This window comes from Ascaphus truei, chromosome 6 (assembly GCF_040206685.1).
Source record: "Ascaphus truei isolate aAscTru1 chromosome 6, aAscTru1.hap1, whole genome shotgun sequence".
NCBI lineage: Eukaryota > Metazoa > Chordata > Amphibia > Anura > Ascaphidae > Ascaphus > Ascaphus truei.
In genome coordinates, this window is record NC_134488.1 from 128772657 (window position 1) to 128790228 (window position 17572).

Below are 17572 nucleotides of genomic sequence, written 5' to 3' on the forward strand. Positions count from 1 at the left end.
ATCCTAACATGAGTTAAAGTTATGCAAAGTGCTCCATGTGCTCAATTCCCCGTCTATTGCTGTGATTATGGTATGTCTGCTTTTATTTTTATGTTTCTGCTAAAACTATATAAGAATGTTTCCTTTTTTCCATATCCCTCTGTCCGTATATACTTATTCTCTGATGGACGGCATTCATGGCTGGTATTATATAAAGAGCAATAACATATAATATAATTTCTACACAGAACACACACAGGAAGAGATCTTAAAGGTTTTGAATTTACAACTAAATATACAGTATGAAGAATTATAATGTTGGTTAATTAATAGGTATCTCAACATGTAATACATCTGGTTTGAATGAAAATAAATATAAATGTATTTAAGTTCACTTTGGTTTTCTATTTTGACCCAACATTATATTTCAAGTGACTGCTGATTCGACTGAATCCAAGCTGTTGAAATGAACATTGAACGTTTTTCTTGTATGAGAACTAGTGGGGTTTTGTAGGATTTACACCTTTCCCTATTTAATAGACCTCTACATACTCAGGTAAATCAATTACATCTTCTCCCTTGACATGTCCTGGGTGATTGGGTGTGGGCTGAAAAACAGAGAGAGGCACATGAATAATGGAGGCTGCACAATATTCACTGGAAAATCAAGTAAATGTAGCAACTTTATGATCATTTAAACATTAAAATAACTGCAAAATGTTCCAAAGAAAATCCCCTACATGAAAAAGTAATAACTCCAGGTTTTATTATAACGTCATAAATTGGCAGAGAAGCATCAACATATTACCATCAAATCAGGGACAAGAGTCAATTCATTCCATTTACATTTTGATGGCAATTTTGCATGATTCTTGCTGGAAACCCAGAAATTAATTAAAATAGTGAAGCACAATGTTTGCACATCTCTAATCACATGTGTAATTGTTTATTGTGTTCACAACAAAGTCTCTCTTTGGGCCTATTCTAGTAGCATCGTTAAAATCACTGCCATATGGAACGGTTTGGCATGACCTACCAATCGGTTTGACGTTTGTGCTATCAAGGTATTCAGAAAAAGTTATCGCAAGTCCCATACAGCTCTGTAGGAAAATGCCATACCACTCGCGATAGCAGTGTCTTTAGCTCTGTCCGTCCAACCTCCCTTCAGTCTGTAAGAACTGCACAGACAGAGAGAGCCGCAACTAACTGCACAGCTGTTACAGGCGATTCCGCTGTCTTAGTTTTATTAACACAATATTGAAGCAGGGGTTCTCCGGAGCTGAACCGCATTCATTTCAGCCCCAGGGAACCTCTGTTTCCTGAGTTACAGGCACCGGTATGGGGTGCTGGTATCTCTGCAAAGTTTAAATGTCCCTGTCACGTGACGAGGGAGATTTAAACAATGCAGGGAGTTTGTGGATGTGTAGGTGAAGGGGGTAATTGTGCCAGGGTGGGTGTTTAGGCCTACTGGATGGGTAGTGGGAGTGGTTAACACCTTCATTACCTTAGCAGTAGTAACCACTAAGGTAATGAATGGGTGAAACCATCAAGGTAGACCTAAACACCGACCCTGGGGAAGGTACCCCCTTCACCACTCCCTCTACCCCCAACAAACTGTGCACTGGTATTTAACCCCTTCATTACTTTAGCAGTTAGTCGCTAAGGTAATGAAGCCGGGCTGTACATTTATTTTTTATTACATTGGATTGAAGGAGACTGACTCTGGAGCTGGTATTTATGTGGGGCAGCTCTGGAGATCCCCGGCTTTATTCCGATGTAGTAAGACACATTTTGTTACTATAAGAGTCACATTGTGAATCCAATTTTGCCACCCTTCAGTGGGTGAGATCAGAACCTGCGTGTTACAGCCGCAATGTGATTCTCGGAGCTACCAGAATAGCTCATTTTTTTTTAAAAATGCGAGCTTGAGCTTTTTTTATGCTATTGTTTGGTTTGACATACAGTAGCACTGTCGCAATTGATTGAGAAGAAGTAGGTTTCCGGGGATTTTGGCATGTTATCAGATTTTTCTGAATAGCTACACATGCAAACTCACTCGAAAAGTGCTCAAAACTGTTGGTAAGTCACTTATCAAAGTTTCCTGAATAGGCCCCTATATCTTGTATCTTTAACATGACTCAGGACTTGCTCAAACCAGTTCAATGTATATTTCCTGGGACCTTGACAAAGCGCTTAGCTTTGTGTCTGCCTCCGTCTTAGATTGAAAACATTTTCTTATTTTTGGAGTCACCCTCTCTCTTTTCTTGGATTGGTTTTGAATCACATTTTTTTCTACCTTTGTCTACGCACCTTGGCTGACTGCACAGAATTCCCATTACGGTCTTGACCACATGGAGTAGAGGAATATACAAGAAGCAAGAGTGAGTTCCTCTGATTATTGCAATGAACTCATTTGCTGTGGGCGGCTGATGCATACAACTACTGAGGCTTTTGAAAGAATACACTGCACTATTGTGATTTCCTGGAGGTTGCATGCTCTCACAGAGAGGAAAGCAAGCGCTGTCTTCATTATTTTGCCTGTGATCAAGCCCCATACCGCGTAATTAGACCTCATATGGACATGTATGGGATACTTCACTGAGAATCCTTAAGAAAATGATTTAGAAAACTTGATTTTTACATTTTTGCTTTCTTTTTGCTGTTACAACACTCTGCAGCCCCAGAATCTGGACTTTCAAATGTATATTTTCTGGAAAAGTATTTTCAACAAATAATAAACAAAATAATGGGTCAGTTGGTTTACCTTCATTTCATCATATACTGAGGAGTCTCTCTTCATAAGGTTCATGTATATTCTGTCAGAATATTGTCCCTCCTGGCAAAAATCATAAACATGTTTACTTTGTGCTCTCAATTTTCAATAACAAAATATAGATTTTTTGGGGGGGTACACTGAATAAAGCAGGTGGACTGAAGTAGAAGGGGTTAAACATGTGGTTATCTGCTATCACACAAAGCTTTTGTCCCTTCTAATTAGAAGAAAGAAATTAGGTGCACTCAATGGATTAATATACAGATCAGCGGCCGTTATTCGAACACTTCATATGTCACTTACATCTTGACATCCGCCAAGCTGGATGCTTCCGGTCACTGATGGCTGGCAGCGTTGTCAAATTACAACTTCACCCTAAAGTATAAGCCAGGGCCCCTGAACATTGGCGCAGGTGCCCTATCTCGAAGACCAGGGTTAAGTGCCACTCCCGATGATGATCAATGGGAAGAGATTCCGGGGCCAGAGATGTGACCTATGTGCAGTACGGCTGCCATTATCAATGACCCAGTGGCCTTTTCAGAGTTAAGAGTGGCAGATTCTTTAAGGTGTCATTCCAAAGCCATCCCTGCCGCTTACTGTGACCCCAGTGGGATGCACATCACCCCAGATAAGATCATATCATTGAAAGATATGGTCCAATATCAGAGCTGGGACCCTATAGCCGGTGTCATCCGCCAGGCCGTTCAGAAAAAATGGCCTTCCCTGTTAAAGCGTGCCCCTAGTGACGTGGTCGCCAATCTTATGCGTGAAGCTGACACGTTCGAGATAAACAACGTACTACTCTATAGGGTGGTGCGATACCACAATCACCCAGACAGATGACAACTGGTTCTCCCCAGGAACTTGCAACATATGGTCCTGAAGGCGCTACACGATGAGCACGGACATCTCAGGGTCGACAAGACGTTCGGACTCGTCTGAAACCGGTTCTTCTGGCCGAAAATGTTCAAGGCGGTGGAACGGCATTGTTGACGATGCTCCGGGTGCATTCAGTGGAAGACCCCCCCGACCCAAGCAGTGCCCATGGCCCATCTGAAGAGCTCAGGCCCTATGGACTTAGTGTGCATGGACTTCCTGTGCATTGAGCCTGATGCGTGAGGGATATGCAACATGTTGGTCATCACGGACCATTACACACGATACGCTCAAGCCTTCTCGACTAAAGACCAGAAGGCCATTACGGTGGCGAAGATCCTCTGGGAGAAATATTTTATGCATTATGGCATACCCAATCGTCTGCATTCTGATCAAGGTTGGGACTTTGAGAGCAGTTTAATTCGGGAGTTGCTAAAAATTCTGAATATCACTAAGTCCCGGACAACCCCATACCATCCAGAGGGCGACGCTTTGCCAGAGCGGCTTAACCGGATGTTACTGGACATGCTGGGCACATTAAGCGGGGCGCAGAAGACAGCGTCGAGTGGGAATGTGGAAACCTTGGTACATGCATATAACTGCACCTGCCATGAGTCCACAGGCTTCTCCCCCTACATCCTTATGTTCGGGCGAGAAGACAGGCTACCAGTGGTTGTACAGTATGTCCAAGGGTATCCACGAATGGAATACACAATTCCATTAATTTTCAATACGTAAGGAGACTGCAAGAATGTCTACAACAGGCTTATCAACAGGCCGAAAAGTCTACTGAAAAACTTAATGCTAGCAAAAAAAGACGCTATGACCATAAGGTCAAACACCGGGAAATTTGCCCAGGAGACAACATGCTCCTCTGCAACTTGGGAATCCCAGGAAAGCACAAACTAGCCAATCGTTGGTGGGATGGCGTCTACGAAGTGGAGTCACAGATGCCTGGTCTCCCAGTCTACCGCATAAAAGACACGGACAGACGGGTAAAGGTATGACACGGAATCATCTGCTTCCCATCCCACAAGTGAGAGATGAGCCTGAAACACCGGCTACACCACTTGATGGTGAATCGAACACATCAGAGGTTGGTCAAGAGACTGTAACTGACACCACCTCTGAGGACCCTATGGGGTGACCCTCTCAAAGGGGCCCCCGAACACAACAGGCATCTCCCGGAGGAGCTACGGGTAAAGGGCCCTGTAGACAAGCACCTAATAGTGTGGCTCCAGCGAGCCAGCTCCTGGATTCATAGAGCCTGTGCTCTGTGTCTCAAAGAGACTGTCCAGTGACATTACTCCCCTCAAGGGAATAGTCTGAACCTCAGGACTATGCTGGTTACCCCCCAGAGGGAGTGGCTGAAGAGCAGCTCCGTCAGAACCAAAGAGTTGGTCAGCCTCCAATGGGGATGACCTACGATCAATTTGGGGCACCCCATTATGAAGCTCAGCAATGGGCCCGCAGTAAAGTGAGATCCGTCATAGTGATGTTCAGTGAAATGTAAAATATCATGTAAAGCTGATATGACGTGATAAGTTTATATATGATATCTGCATTTTTATTATATAAGTCGTGTGATAATATTGTGTGACGCTGTTCCCAAGTGGGTACGTTGGTTTTTTTCACTGCGGGGAGGATGTAGTCAGGTCCCCAATGGCTCCCCGGTCCTCTGTTCCCCTCTTACATTTGATGCCATGGGGGATGTTGCATGAGGCACGTGTGGTGGCGGGCTCGTCGACGGCTCCCTCTGGAGGGCGCTACCATCTTGCGCAAGATTCACACATGAGGAGTAACTGCCCGGATTCGCGATGGCCCTTACACATCTCGCGCATGTGCAGGAGATTGGTCGTGGCTTCACGCACTATCAGGCTCTTAGCAGCGACTTCAAGTCCCATGAGCCTTAGGAAGGTACCACCTGACCCGAGGCAGCCAATAAGTCTCTAGGATCCTCCTGTGAGGGGAACTAGGATATTGCGAAATCAGACCATAGTGAAAAAATATGATTGTAACGGCGCTTACTTATAACAATGTCCTAAAAAAGTGAAATATGTATAACAATGTGTTTAAAAGCAAATGACAGAAATAATATCTATAACTTCAATTGCAATGTGAACTGTGATCTATTAGTTAATTATGTGATAAATCCACCACCCAGTGTAAAAGGTGCTAATAGAAAAGCTACTCAAAACCCTTATAAAGACTGTTCTCTTAGCCTTTTTGATTGCAGAATTCCTCAAAGATACAGGGGAGCGCCAATGTTCAGTTTTGATCAAATATATTATACTTACTGGTTGAACTGTGGTACACCTTATATATTATAAACAGGGTACCACAGGAATTATACCAGCTACTGTAAATCAAACCGTTTTACTTATTACATTTTGGTTCATCAGTATGTCTGCTGATTGATTTACAGCACATTATATCTTGTTCACGAGAATTCCCTGAACGTCTTTACCGACTTACAGATCCTCTACAGGGACTGTTATTTAGTGGAGTATTAGCAATGGTCTATTGACACACTATTTATCTTAGGATCTTGAGCCAATACGGTAATCAGCATTTGGATCCATTATACCTTCAGCCCGTCGTTTTAACACCCATTATTTTAACCTATTGTTGCTTAATAAAGATTACGTTTTATTTACTACATTTACCACCAGAGGGTGAGCTTGAGTGCCACACATGGGTTACTTCTCTATCAGCCTTATCTACATTATTGCCCAAGAGTACCGCTCACAATCACTAGCGTGGCAGCAGCCGGGGCTCTCCTATTATACTCCTGCACTAGGCCAGACATTCCCATAGGCCCCGACTCATGCACTAAGATTGTGGCTGCTACAGGGACAGACCCTTAGGTATTAGATAAGCCAGGGACACAGCTGCAAGCTGCGCGGCCCTGACAAATGTGGTCTGGGACCAGATCACGCTGCAAGGAAGAGAGACTGTCTTCGTGTGGGACATTCCAGCGGGATACCACCCCACGCGGAAGTGGACTCGTCATGAGGACATCGCTGGATCGGCGGATCCTCCCTATTGTTCTATCAGCGCTCCGGGTGCTGGAGCACCCGGCAGGTACCTATATCCTAAGTGCACCAACAGAATACATAAACCATAGTGGCAGCACTGACCACATACAAGGGTGGAGCTGTTATCCTTGTGGACACCAAAGTGGTGGGTGCCCGTGGGCCCCTCAGGTATGCTGGACATGATGTGGGTTACACGGTGGTGGGATAAGGCCCTTTAAGGCGAAGGGGTAGCTATAGCCAGTAGAGTTGTTATCCGGTTATCACTGTTTATTACATGTTCTTCAGTAAATGTTATTCTTATCACATACTTTGTGTGTATATCAGTGTTGTGGTTCCTGTGAGGGGCTACTCCCACTACGTTGGGATCCCTCTCAGGTGGAGGCGCTGTACTAATTTGTATTGGGGTATCACCCGGGCTCCCAGTGGTGGAGGTTTGGGATGTCTGTGAGCCAACAGGTAAAGCCAGCACCCGTAGACTTCTTACCCTAGGGCTACACTTAGTATCTATAAATATATACATACAGTAGTGAATAATTAGACAACTATAATCTCATCAGCACTACTTTTGTGTTTTTCATAATAAATGTTTAAATAATATCTCTAAGGCCTATTGATGCTACTAAACCCCAGAACGAAACTCTCCAAACTAAGTCCCTCTATAGATCCTCGTCCAAACAAGGGAACACAATCTGAATAAAACATAAAAAAAAAAGGAAAACATATAGTTTAGTAATCTGAGACAGTAGCAGATAAAATATAGAGGTTCTAATATTATGCACTCAAAAATTATCAATAGTGTTACAGGTTTAAGGACTCCCCTTAGATCTACAGCTTTATAAATCTTCTCATAATATTTGAATCGATATCCAAAATGGGGTTAATACAAAAAATGTATTAGAATCCATACATTATGCATGCCTTAATTGTCACTGAGGTGGTCAAGTGGTTAATGCAAACACCCTATTCACCATACTGCCCATTATATGGCATAGAGGTACAACAACTATGACATACAAGGGTTCCATAATCTCCCAGAGACTACCTCCTTCCTGGGTCACCTATACCCATAACCCAGCCCCTCTACCTTCAAATCCCCAACAAACCTAACCCCTCATCTTTACACTCCTGGCCATTTCCCCTTCTAGACAGAAAAAGTGTCTAATAGGTTTAATAGCCAATATAATCACAATATACAATAACACTAATAACAACCAAATATAACAAAATACAGCTACACATTATATAAATTTACAAAGCAAACATTTAAAATGTTAAAAATAACTGATTGTACCTTTATGCCATGTAATTGGTAGCAAGCTAATTGGGGTGTTTGTATTAACCCCTTGGCTATCTGTGACCATTAACGCATGAATGTTTTCCTTCATGGTCACTATGGCTTCTAAGTGATTAATACATAGATCTGGGATACTTTTTGTTGCACAATCCAATGGTATTCACTTTGGTTTTCTATATTGCTTAGGAATATAGTTAACTGATTTGGGAACCTTCAGCACCCTGGACAAGGCCAACACAATTGCAGCATCCTGGCATTAGGTGCTAGAAGCAACCATCTGTACTAACATCAGGTTTAGCTATGACATAAAAAATGTGAATTATTTCCCATGTTAACTTTATAGTTCACCTGTGAATATGCATTGAGTATTTCCACACCTACCTAGGTATCATTAACATTAATGGCTCTTAAAGTTAAACGCAGGCCATCTAAGCAATATGTCAGTCCTTAAAATAATTTTTGGGAGCTTTGAAGATCCCACTTAGCACTTAATGATGCATTAATTTAAGTTAAATCATCCTTACATGTCACTAACAGAGCTTAGTGCATCTGGACCATTCTTTCTTAAAAGCTAGTTTATTAAATGAACCCATGAAAGTGGAAGATCTGCTTGATCTTGTTCATGTTCACTCACCATGGGCAGGCATCTTTCCTCTCTGATCTTGTTCCCATCATCTGAAGCCCTGCAAGATTTTCTCTTTCTAAAACACAAAGAGAAATAAAGTCAGCTTATACATTTTAGATCGAGATTTCTTCCGCATCCGCTGATCTGGAGACCAGGGGATAGAGGCGGAAAAGAGGTATGTGCTGAACCTTCTGAAAATTCATTTAGCTGAAATGGTCTTGTTAAAGACACATAGGTTGTACAGGGCCATGACTCTTGTAATTGGAAGTATTCGATCTGCACATTTAAAGATCCCCACAAACTCCCCTGGCCACATGGATTTTTCTAATGAACAGTAATACTGTTGGGGTCTGTAATAGATATTTTGCATGAGAACATCCAAAGACTAGAGAAAACTACCCTTACTAAAATCTTGTGATGACGCAGTCTCCCAGGGTAAACTCTCTACTGAAATTGAGGTCATTTTTTAAAATGTCCTTTCATGGCTTTCTGGAGTTCTGCTTGCTTTATTGGTTGGGAAATGTGAGGAAGGTATTTGTGAGGGGTTTCCAAGGAGTTCACCAAAAAATTCATGTAATGGCAGATCCCAGGCTATAAGCAATAGTATTATGAGTAACCAATAACATTCATTAAATAGGGTTATGTGTAAAAAAAATTGGAACAAGGGGTGCACAATGTAAAAGGTTGGGAACCACTAGTCCATAAGAAGTTTAGATTCATTATGGGTGAGTTACCTTTACTTAATGACATTGTGTGTATGTATGAAGAATTTTCAAACTTTGAAGACATCCGAACAAAAATGTTTGCGTGCATCTGATGGAGACTTGTGAATTTCCATGAAAAATGCAGCTTTAAAAAAAAAATGTCCATCTTATCACTATCTTCTTACCAAATGTTCTATTTATTGCCCCACAAAATCACATTTAGCCCAGTTGAATCTTCTTTAGACCTACTGTAGTTTACCATGACAGCTGGTGATGCTATTTCTTTACAGTTCTAAGCATATTGGAGAACGTGGATTTTTTTTTAAAATTAGTTCAGTACATTGTCCTAATGAGAGAATCCAAGATTCAGCCTTTACTACCCTAGTAAAGCAAAATTGTGGAGAATGACTTTAAGGTATACAATGGTAAAATTACTATACCTCAAACACAAGTAGATGATCAGTAGCAGTAGGACAAGACTGATGATTACAGACACCGCAAATACAGGAACATATATGTAGGTCCGAGCTATGAATGGAAAAACAAAAAAACATTTATACAATAAAATTCCTGCAGCAGAGTTTATCATTGAATCTTTGGTGCATGAGGTACATGGGAATAAAGTGAGTAGCTGAAGGTACTGTAACAAGTAACTGTTACTGGTCTCAAACCAGGGTCACCCTACTTAAGAAGCTAGTGCCTTTCTACCCTAAGACTATTCACATTTAACTCCTTGTACAAAAATAATTAGGATATAGATGGAACAACATAAAAAAATTGAATGAACTCTCTCGCCCCGCCTTATGTAATTTATATAGAGGTGCTAGGTTCCTTCTAGAGATGGGCAGGATTGTCAAAACCTGTTTTCCAGAATGTTCTGGGTTTCTTATTCAAAGTCCATTCTCGCCATAAAATCCGCTGATGAATTGTTCCCGTTTCAATCCATACGGATTAATCCAAAACCGCCATTGGATACAATCCACAATGTGACTGTGAATTTAAGAATCCAACCACTGATTAATCCACCATGTGGATTGTCAGTGATATTAAAAAAAAAAAAAAAAAAAAAAAAACCAGACGACAAGGCAGATCGCTCATTCTGAGGCTGATCCACAAAATTCCGGACCAAAGGAACCGGCCAATCCGAGGTCAATGCAAATCCACAAAAATTATTTGTTCATCTCTAGTCCCTGCTTCATTACCACTGGTGTATACAACTAGAGATGTGTGAAACTGTCAAAATCTGTTTAGCGGAGTTTCCTGATCTTTCCAATCAAAATCCGATCTGTGGTCTAAAATCTGTCGGCGGAATGTTCCAGTTTCAATCCATGCAGATCCAAAGGGCCATTGGGTAAGATCCATTGGTGGATTTTACAAATCCAATATAAAAAAATAGAATGAATTTGAACTCACCCTGTTTTATATCATTTATATACCTATAAATATATAATTTATATAGAGGTGCTAGGATCCTGCATCCATACCGCTGGTGCATCCAACTATATGTATTGGATGAGCACTCAAAAAATAAAATAAGATAAAATGATAAACTCACATTTTCCTTTTCATCTCTCCAAGTTTCTTCTTTAATGTATCAAAAAACCCAGCAACAATACAAGAAATATCAGAACACACATGGGAAGGTAATCCAGCAGACACACTGTTTCATGTGCAAACTAGAGTAGTTTCCTGGCCTGACGAATGGGTCGGGAGGATCCATGTGAAATGGGAAAAAAATGTAAAAATTCTGCAGTAGTCTTTCTTAGTTTTCCTTTAATAACGATGTTTCATTCCTAAAAGTTTTTGCACTGACCTTATGGATGATAAGAGCTAACTTTACCTTGACGGGACCTTAACCGAAGCTCATATCCCAGCTTTTAGCCAGTTCTACAATGTATCCATTAGAGTCCTGAAGGCTACATGACGGCCCTACTAATCTGGGAGGATAATGTGGAACTGTATTATGGAATATGTCTCTACAGTAGGTATAATTGAGACTCAAAGACCCCAAGTCAATTTCCATGTTGCACTCACTGTCATTGATGTGTTGGGATGCGAAGAACTCTGAACATTTAGGTTCTATGTCACATATATTCAGAATGTTGTAACGCTCTTCCAGGTCCCTTTTCCTGCTCACATTTAGCAGACACGCATGGTATCACATTGTTTCCTGCAGTAGGGACATTCTGCTTCTTTGAATCCACATGTAGAGAATTGCTGCTGCAGCCTCCACTGCTTTAACAGAATGTGCAATGGTTGTACGTTTGCCAGGACAGAGTTTAGGTTACATTTTCATTGCTGTCACGATTGCTGGGCTATTGCATTCCCTTCTCTCTGTCCTCAATAATAGCAGGATCCCATCCTCTTCACAACATATGTGTTGAGTATTGTGGGCAGAGTGGCCTTGGTCAAAATCAGGCAGTGGTAATCATGTAAAGTGGTAACTCTACACTTTATTCTGCTCAGCAACATAATGTACAGTACAGCAATTTGTTATTGGCTCTGATTAAAAGGACCCACCGACTATAATTGTGGACAAAAATAAACAAGGCAGAGCAAGATCTGTTCTAATAAGACCCACATTCACTCTGCATGTTTCAGTACCTATGCAAACCCTACAAATGGCAGAATTTCTCGCAAACATTCAACTTTACATACGCTGTTTCCTCTCAGGCGTGGATATTTGTGGCTCAGTCTCCGATTGAAACTGTCACCTTTTTTTTTCTTTGAAAAAGTGAAAAATGTATGCACATTCACAAATAAAACGAATATTTGTTTAGACATTTGCTTTGGGAGGAGTAGAAATAGGGGTGTAGTCTCAGGATGAGCCTTTGTGTTCTTGGGTTGTGCTTTGTGCGGATGATTGGTTGTTGACTCAAATATTTTATTATGTACTGTAATAATATTTACAAACATATGCAATAAATATTTACAATTTACAGGCTTAAAATACTTTTGGACAAAGAATTTATTTAAATGATCGTTGCTTATGAGAAGATAAATACATCTGTCTAACTATTTAATTTGTTATATTGGATGTTGCATTGGGGATTTTTGTCTTTGTTGTATAATATTGCTTGTAGTGATGGACCTCTGTCTGGGTATACTCCTTGGGCTGGAGCCTGGCAAGGACTCTACTGTTTGTGTCTATCTTACACTATATTAAAGCAGTATATCAATAATACCAACAACATAGTCATTTCAGTTCGAGGATGGTTAAAGCTATATTATTTAGTTTTTGCTCTCAGTGCCTCAGCCAGTTCCACAAGTTCCACAAGTACCAGCAGCAGCAATACACCCAGTAACAGCACAAGCAGCACACCTAGTAACAGCACAAACAGCACACCAAGTAACAGCACAAGCAGCACACCCAGTAACAGCACAAGCAGCAATACACCCACTAACAGCACAAGCAGCACACCCAGTAACAGCACAAGCAGCACACCCAGTAACAGCACAAGCAGCACACCCAGTAACAGCACAAGCAGCACACCCAGTAACAGCACAAGCAGCACACCCAGTAACAGCACAAGCAGCACACCCAGTAACAGCACAAGCAGCACATCCAGTAACAGCACAAGTACAGTAGCACACCCAGTAACAGCACAAGCAGCACACCCAGTAACAGCACAAGCAGCACACCCAGTAACAGCACAAGCAGCACGGCCAGTAACACCACAAACAGCACACCCAGTAACAGCACAAGCAGCACACCCAGTAACAGCACAAGCAGCACACCCAGTAACAGCATAAGCAGCACACCCAGTAACAGCACAAGCAGCACACCCAGTAACAGCACAAGCAGCACACCCAGTAACAGCACAAGCAACACACCCAGTAACAGCACAAGCAGCACACCCAGTAACAGCACAAGCAGCACACCCAGTAACAGCACAAGCAGCAATACACCCAGTAACAGCACCAGCAGCACACCCAGTAACAGCAGAAACAGCACACAGAGTAACAGCACAAGCAGCACGGCCAGTAACAGCACAAGCAGCAATACACCCAGTAACAGCACCAGCAGCACACCCAGTAACAGCACAAACAGCACACAGAGTAACAGCACAAGCAGCACGGCCAGTAACAGCACAAGCAGCACGCCCAGTAACAGCACAAGCAGCACACCCATTAACAGCACGAGCAGCACACCCATTAACAGCACAAGCAGCACACCCAGTAAGGCCGTGATTATAACTAAAATCCCCTGTGGCGTCGCATAGCGCGATGCTGTGAGGCCGAATAATAAACCAAAAAAAACAATGAAAGTATCATACCTGCAGCGGTTTGCGCACCTGGAGCTGCAGAGGGGCTGGCACCTGATGAGACTTTGGAATTTGTTTCTGTCTGGTGACGGCCTTGTCACATGAGTGGTTCAGACAATGAGGGCAAACCATTCACGGCCACGCCTCCGCCATGCCTCCAAGCCACCTCTGCTACTCTTCTCTCTTGTCTCCCCTGTATAAATCAAGATGCCGCGCGGCGGCAGCGCAGGGTGACGTCACCGGATCGCGCGGCCACTCAGCGACATCTGGTATAATCATTGCCTTACAGTAGCAGCAGCAGCAGCAGCAGCATGCCCAGTAAGATAGGAGGAACATTGTGCAAAAGCAGCAAGAGTGACGTATATTATATTCCCTTCACTTCTCTCGATATCTCTTTCTCTCTCTCCCGTATCTCACACGCTCTAAATATATTGTACGTAACCAGGTCCCCTCTGTTCCGCAGTGCTTTTCACTTCCCTCCGTAGACAGCATTGCGGGAGAGGTGAGTGGGCGACGGTCTCGCCGGAGGCTACGGTTGTTCCCAACATAGGGTGCCGCCATATTGAAAATGTGAGTGCATGCGCAGTGTGATCGTGCATGCCCGGTATATCTCAAAGTGCGGAGGCCATTAGTAGAAGGCTTTGCGCATGTGCAGTAGCAGCATAAGCGGCAGCAAGTACTGAAGGGCCCCGCGGGAACTAAAATTCCCATCACGCATGGATACATCAGGATACAGCCATTAGGGCTGCTGCATTAACAGAGGACTGCAGATTGATACATTTGGCGCGCTAGGGACCACGTCAGTCGGAGCTGGGAGGCCAACAGGGTATGGTGTATGTGTGCAGGGATCTGTGACTCCTGTACTAGGCCAGATTAACCCCAGTAGGCCCCAGCTACGCCCCGACTAACCTCAGCTTGTGGTTACTACAGGGACAGGCCCATAAGATAGGGACACTGCCTCTGTAGCATTAGAGCAAGGGAGACAGTCAGGACGCAGCTGCATCCTGATTACAGGTGGTCTGGGATCAGTCACCTGCTGCACAGAGACTGTGGGACACTTGGTGGGACACTCCAACTGGATACCACCCTACGTGGAGGCAGACTCATCGCTGGATCAGTGGATCCAATCTACCCAGTTGTCGGCGCGCCCGGGTGCTGGAACACCAAACAGGTACCTAACTACACTAAGTGCACCAACTCTACACCTATTCTTGTGGGCAGCGCTGTCTCACACATTGGGGTGGGTGTGGGACTCTAAGGACATGGTGTTGGGTACACGGTGATGGGTTACGGCTGTGTGAGGCTTGGCTGGTAGCTGTATCTTATTAGCAATTATAAAAACCGGTAATCTATACATGTGTTACAATAAAAGTTATTATAATCTGTGTGTTATCCTTATTGGTTCCTGTGAGGGGCTCCTCCCACTACGTTGGGATCCCTCTGTGGAGGCGCTGCACTGAGACTATTATTATATCACTCCGGGCTCCCAGTGGCGGAGGCTTAGGCTCTCTGTGAGCAAACAGGTAGTGGCAGCACCAGTAGCCTTATTGTTTAGGGGGAAACAGGGCTACATGTATATACATAGAGACATTAATTAAGAGGATATACAGTATACAGACTGAGATAGGAGATTTTCCTTCTGTGTATATACCACAGTTTGCTAGTATTATTTAGTATGTAAATACTGTTAAGTAACTGTCTGTCTGTTACTGTATTTATTACTAAAATTACTGTACCACCGTCCAGTGTCCTCAGTTTACCCCTCCCCCCTCACCCATTAGGTAATATAGGCGTATAATAGTAACTGTATATCACTAGTAGTAATATAATTTATAATAATGTGCATATCTTACCTGATTGTAAAGCTGTCTACATTGAAATACAGCACTAAACATCTGTAATAAGTTCATGAGATTTTTTTTACTTTAATAGGAGTATATAGAAGTCACATATAATAAAATAATCACATGACACAATGCAACGTTCAAATATATATTTTTAATTAAGTCAGCGGTACTTTGCTGCATACTGTAGTACTGTACATTGCCAGTCTGAGGTATTTAAGATACTCACATGTTGCAGTAATAGTGACAGGTAAAGATGAGGAACTCCCAGCACTATTGTGTGCCACACAGCTATATTTCACAGCGTGTGTAGATGTAACTGTAATGGTGTTTCCCCCCCCTCCCCCCCCAATCTCATATTGGCCCCTATGTGAGGAAACTGCCCCATGTTACATGTAATGTAGTGTGGTGCCCCTGCTGGCTTACAGGACTCCTGAGTCTCCCGCTTGATGGTATAGGGGAATACATCAGGACTGGCTCGTGATGTAATGCTGAGAACTACTCACTTCTGGTACAGCGCCTCCATCTCTTCCAGGTCCCCACGACAGCAGGGAGGAGTCTCTGGAAGAGAACCCCTGGGTGCAGCTTCTCCCTGAATGACTCCACTCTCATGCAAGAAGGTTCCTTCATTCAAGGCAATCTTTATTGGCATCTTGACTGGCAGACTGCCCATCATTGCGGCCGGTCTCAAGCCGCACATATTCAAGGTTGCCCACCCCAAGGAAGTCCCTGGACACCACTCATAGTCAGGGCCCTAGAAGCTGTCCTTGCTCTTCCCTTACTCTCTAATAGAGTAAGGGGAATAGTCTGCCCACCTCTCCCCTAAGGGAGGGCCACAATCCTTGCTAGAGCCCTGGCACTGTGTTGGGTCAGACAGTCACACTCTGCAACTTCAACACACTGAACACCTTCTAAATTCAGGAAGTGATGCATATTATATAGCTCCAGTAGGCACAGCCCCTGTGTCACTGTAAGTGGACACAGAGCATGCTGTCACTTCCTTTGCTGCACACTACATATCACAGGGGATGAGGGCAAACAGGAGGAGAGAGGCATGTAGCCCCCAAATTACACAGGACTACATAACATATAGCCTCAGGATTTGGACTCCTTTGGCAGCATCTATGGAATGTGGTTTAGGAACAACTGGCTCAGATCTACTTACTTTAATGTAATGTTAAAAATTATAGTGGCCATCGGTTGTTGATAGTGATACATTTTCTTGGAATCAGCATGTTATTTTTCCTAGATTTTGAATAAAATGCATTTAACCATTTTGCTTCCAAATGGGTTTTGGTTTTAAACATATATATATATGTCGGTCATATAAAAAGGAGACTATAGGTGCAACAATAAATCTAATTCAGAACTTATAAGTGTTATAAGTAGTTATATATTTCAAGCAATGCAAACACACATTCTCATTCTATATAATAACTACATAAAGTACTGTATTATGTTTTATGGAGACTTTATAGTAAGGTTCTTAAACTGGGGGCCCCACGGGCAAAATGAGGACCATGAATGACCCTGATGAGGCCCTTGCCTCTCTGTTCCTGCTAATTTTATACTTGTTGCTTGTTTGCTCTCTTTGCATTCCATTGCTTTGTGTTTGCCCTCTGTCAGTGTCACAGCTGTGTTTGAGCGCTGCAGCTACTCTTTTATTTTTCACCTGTAAATTAAAGTAATATAAATATATATGGTGCAGATTTTATAAATGCTTCAGCAGAATTAAATAATTCCTGATAAAGAGTAACAGTGCCCCCTGCTGATGAATGCCCTCTCCTAATGAAGCACACCCTGGGCTACATACAACGTTACATTTATAGCATACTATTAAAGTGACGGCCAACACAGTGGAATAATAATAAATGACAGACATGTGATGACAAACAATGGTGCTCAGAGTAGTGCTCCGATTCATTTACTTTACTTTGTACACCAATAATGACAGAAAAGGATAAAGGAAAATTAATCTTGGGTCAATACCAGAGGTAACAATTCTCCCCCCCCCCCCCCCTCTGCTGTGCCTAAGCGTCCTATTTTTTAGTCATGGTGTTATATAGCTGAGGGTGTGCTCTGTTATGGTATTCATCATTAGAGGGCGATGTTACTCTTTAGCAACTCTCTGGGGTTTATTCTAGTACAGTAGCTCTGAAGTTGTCAGACTTGTT

At 42.8% G+C, this 17572-nt stretch overlaps 1 protein-coding gene across 1 annotated transcript in view; it reads right to left on the minus strand.

The window, feature by feature from the left end:
- LOC142498163 (B-cell receptor CD22-like) overlaps positions 1–17572 on the minus strand; it is a 47766-nt gene that overhangs the window by 11104 nt on the left and 19090 nt on the right. The window contains exons 7-10 of the mRNA XM_075606672.1: positions 9730–9817; positions 8595–8661; positions 2744–2815; positions 532–587 (exon numbers count right to left, since the gene is read on the minus strand). Coding sequence (XP_075462787.1) covers positions 532–587; positions 2744–2815; positions 8595–8661; positions 9730–9817 — 283 coding nt within the window. The remainder of the gene's footprint in view (positions 1–531; positions 588–2743; positions 2816–8594; positions 8662–9729; positions 9818–17572) is intronic.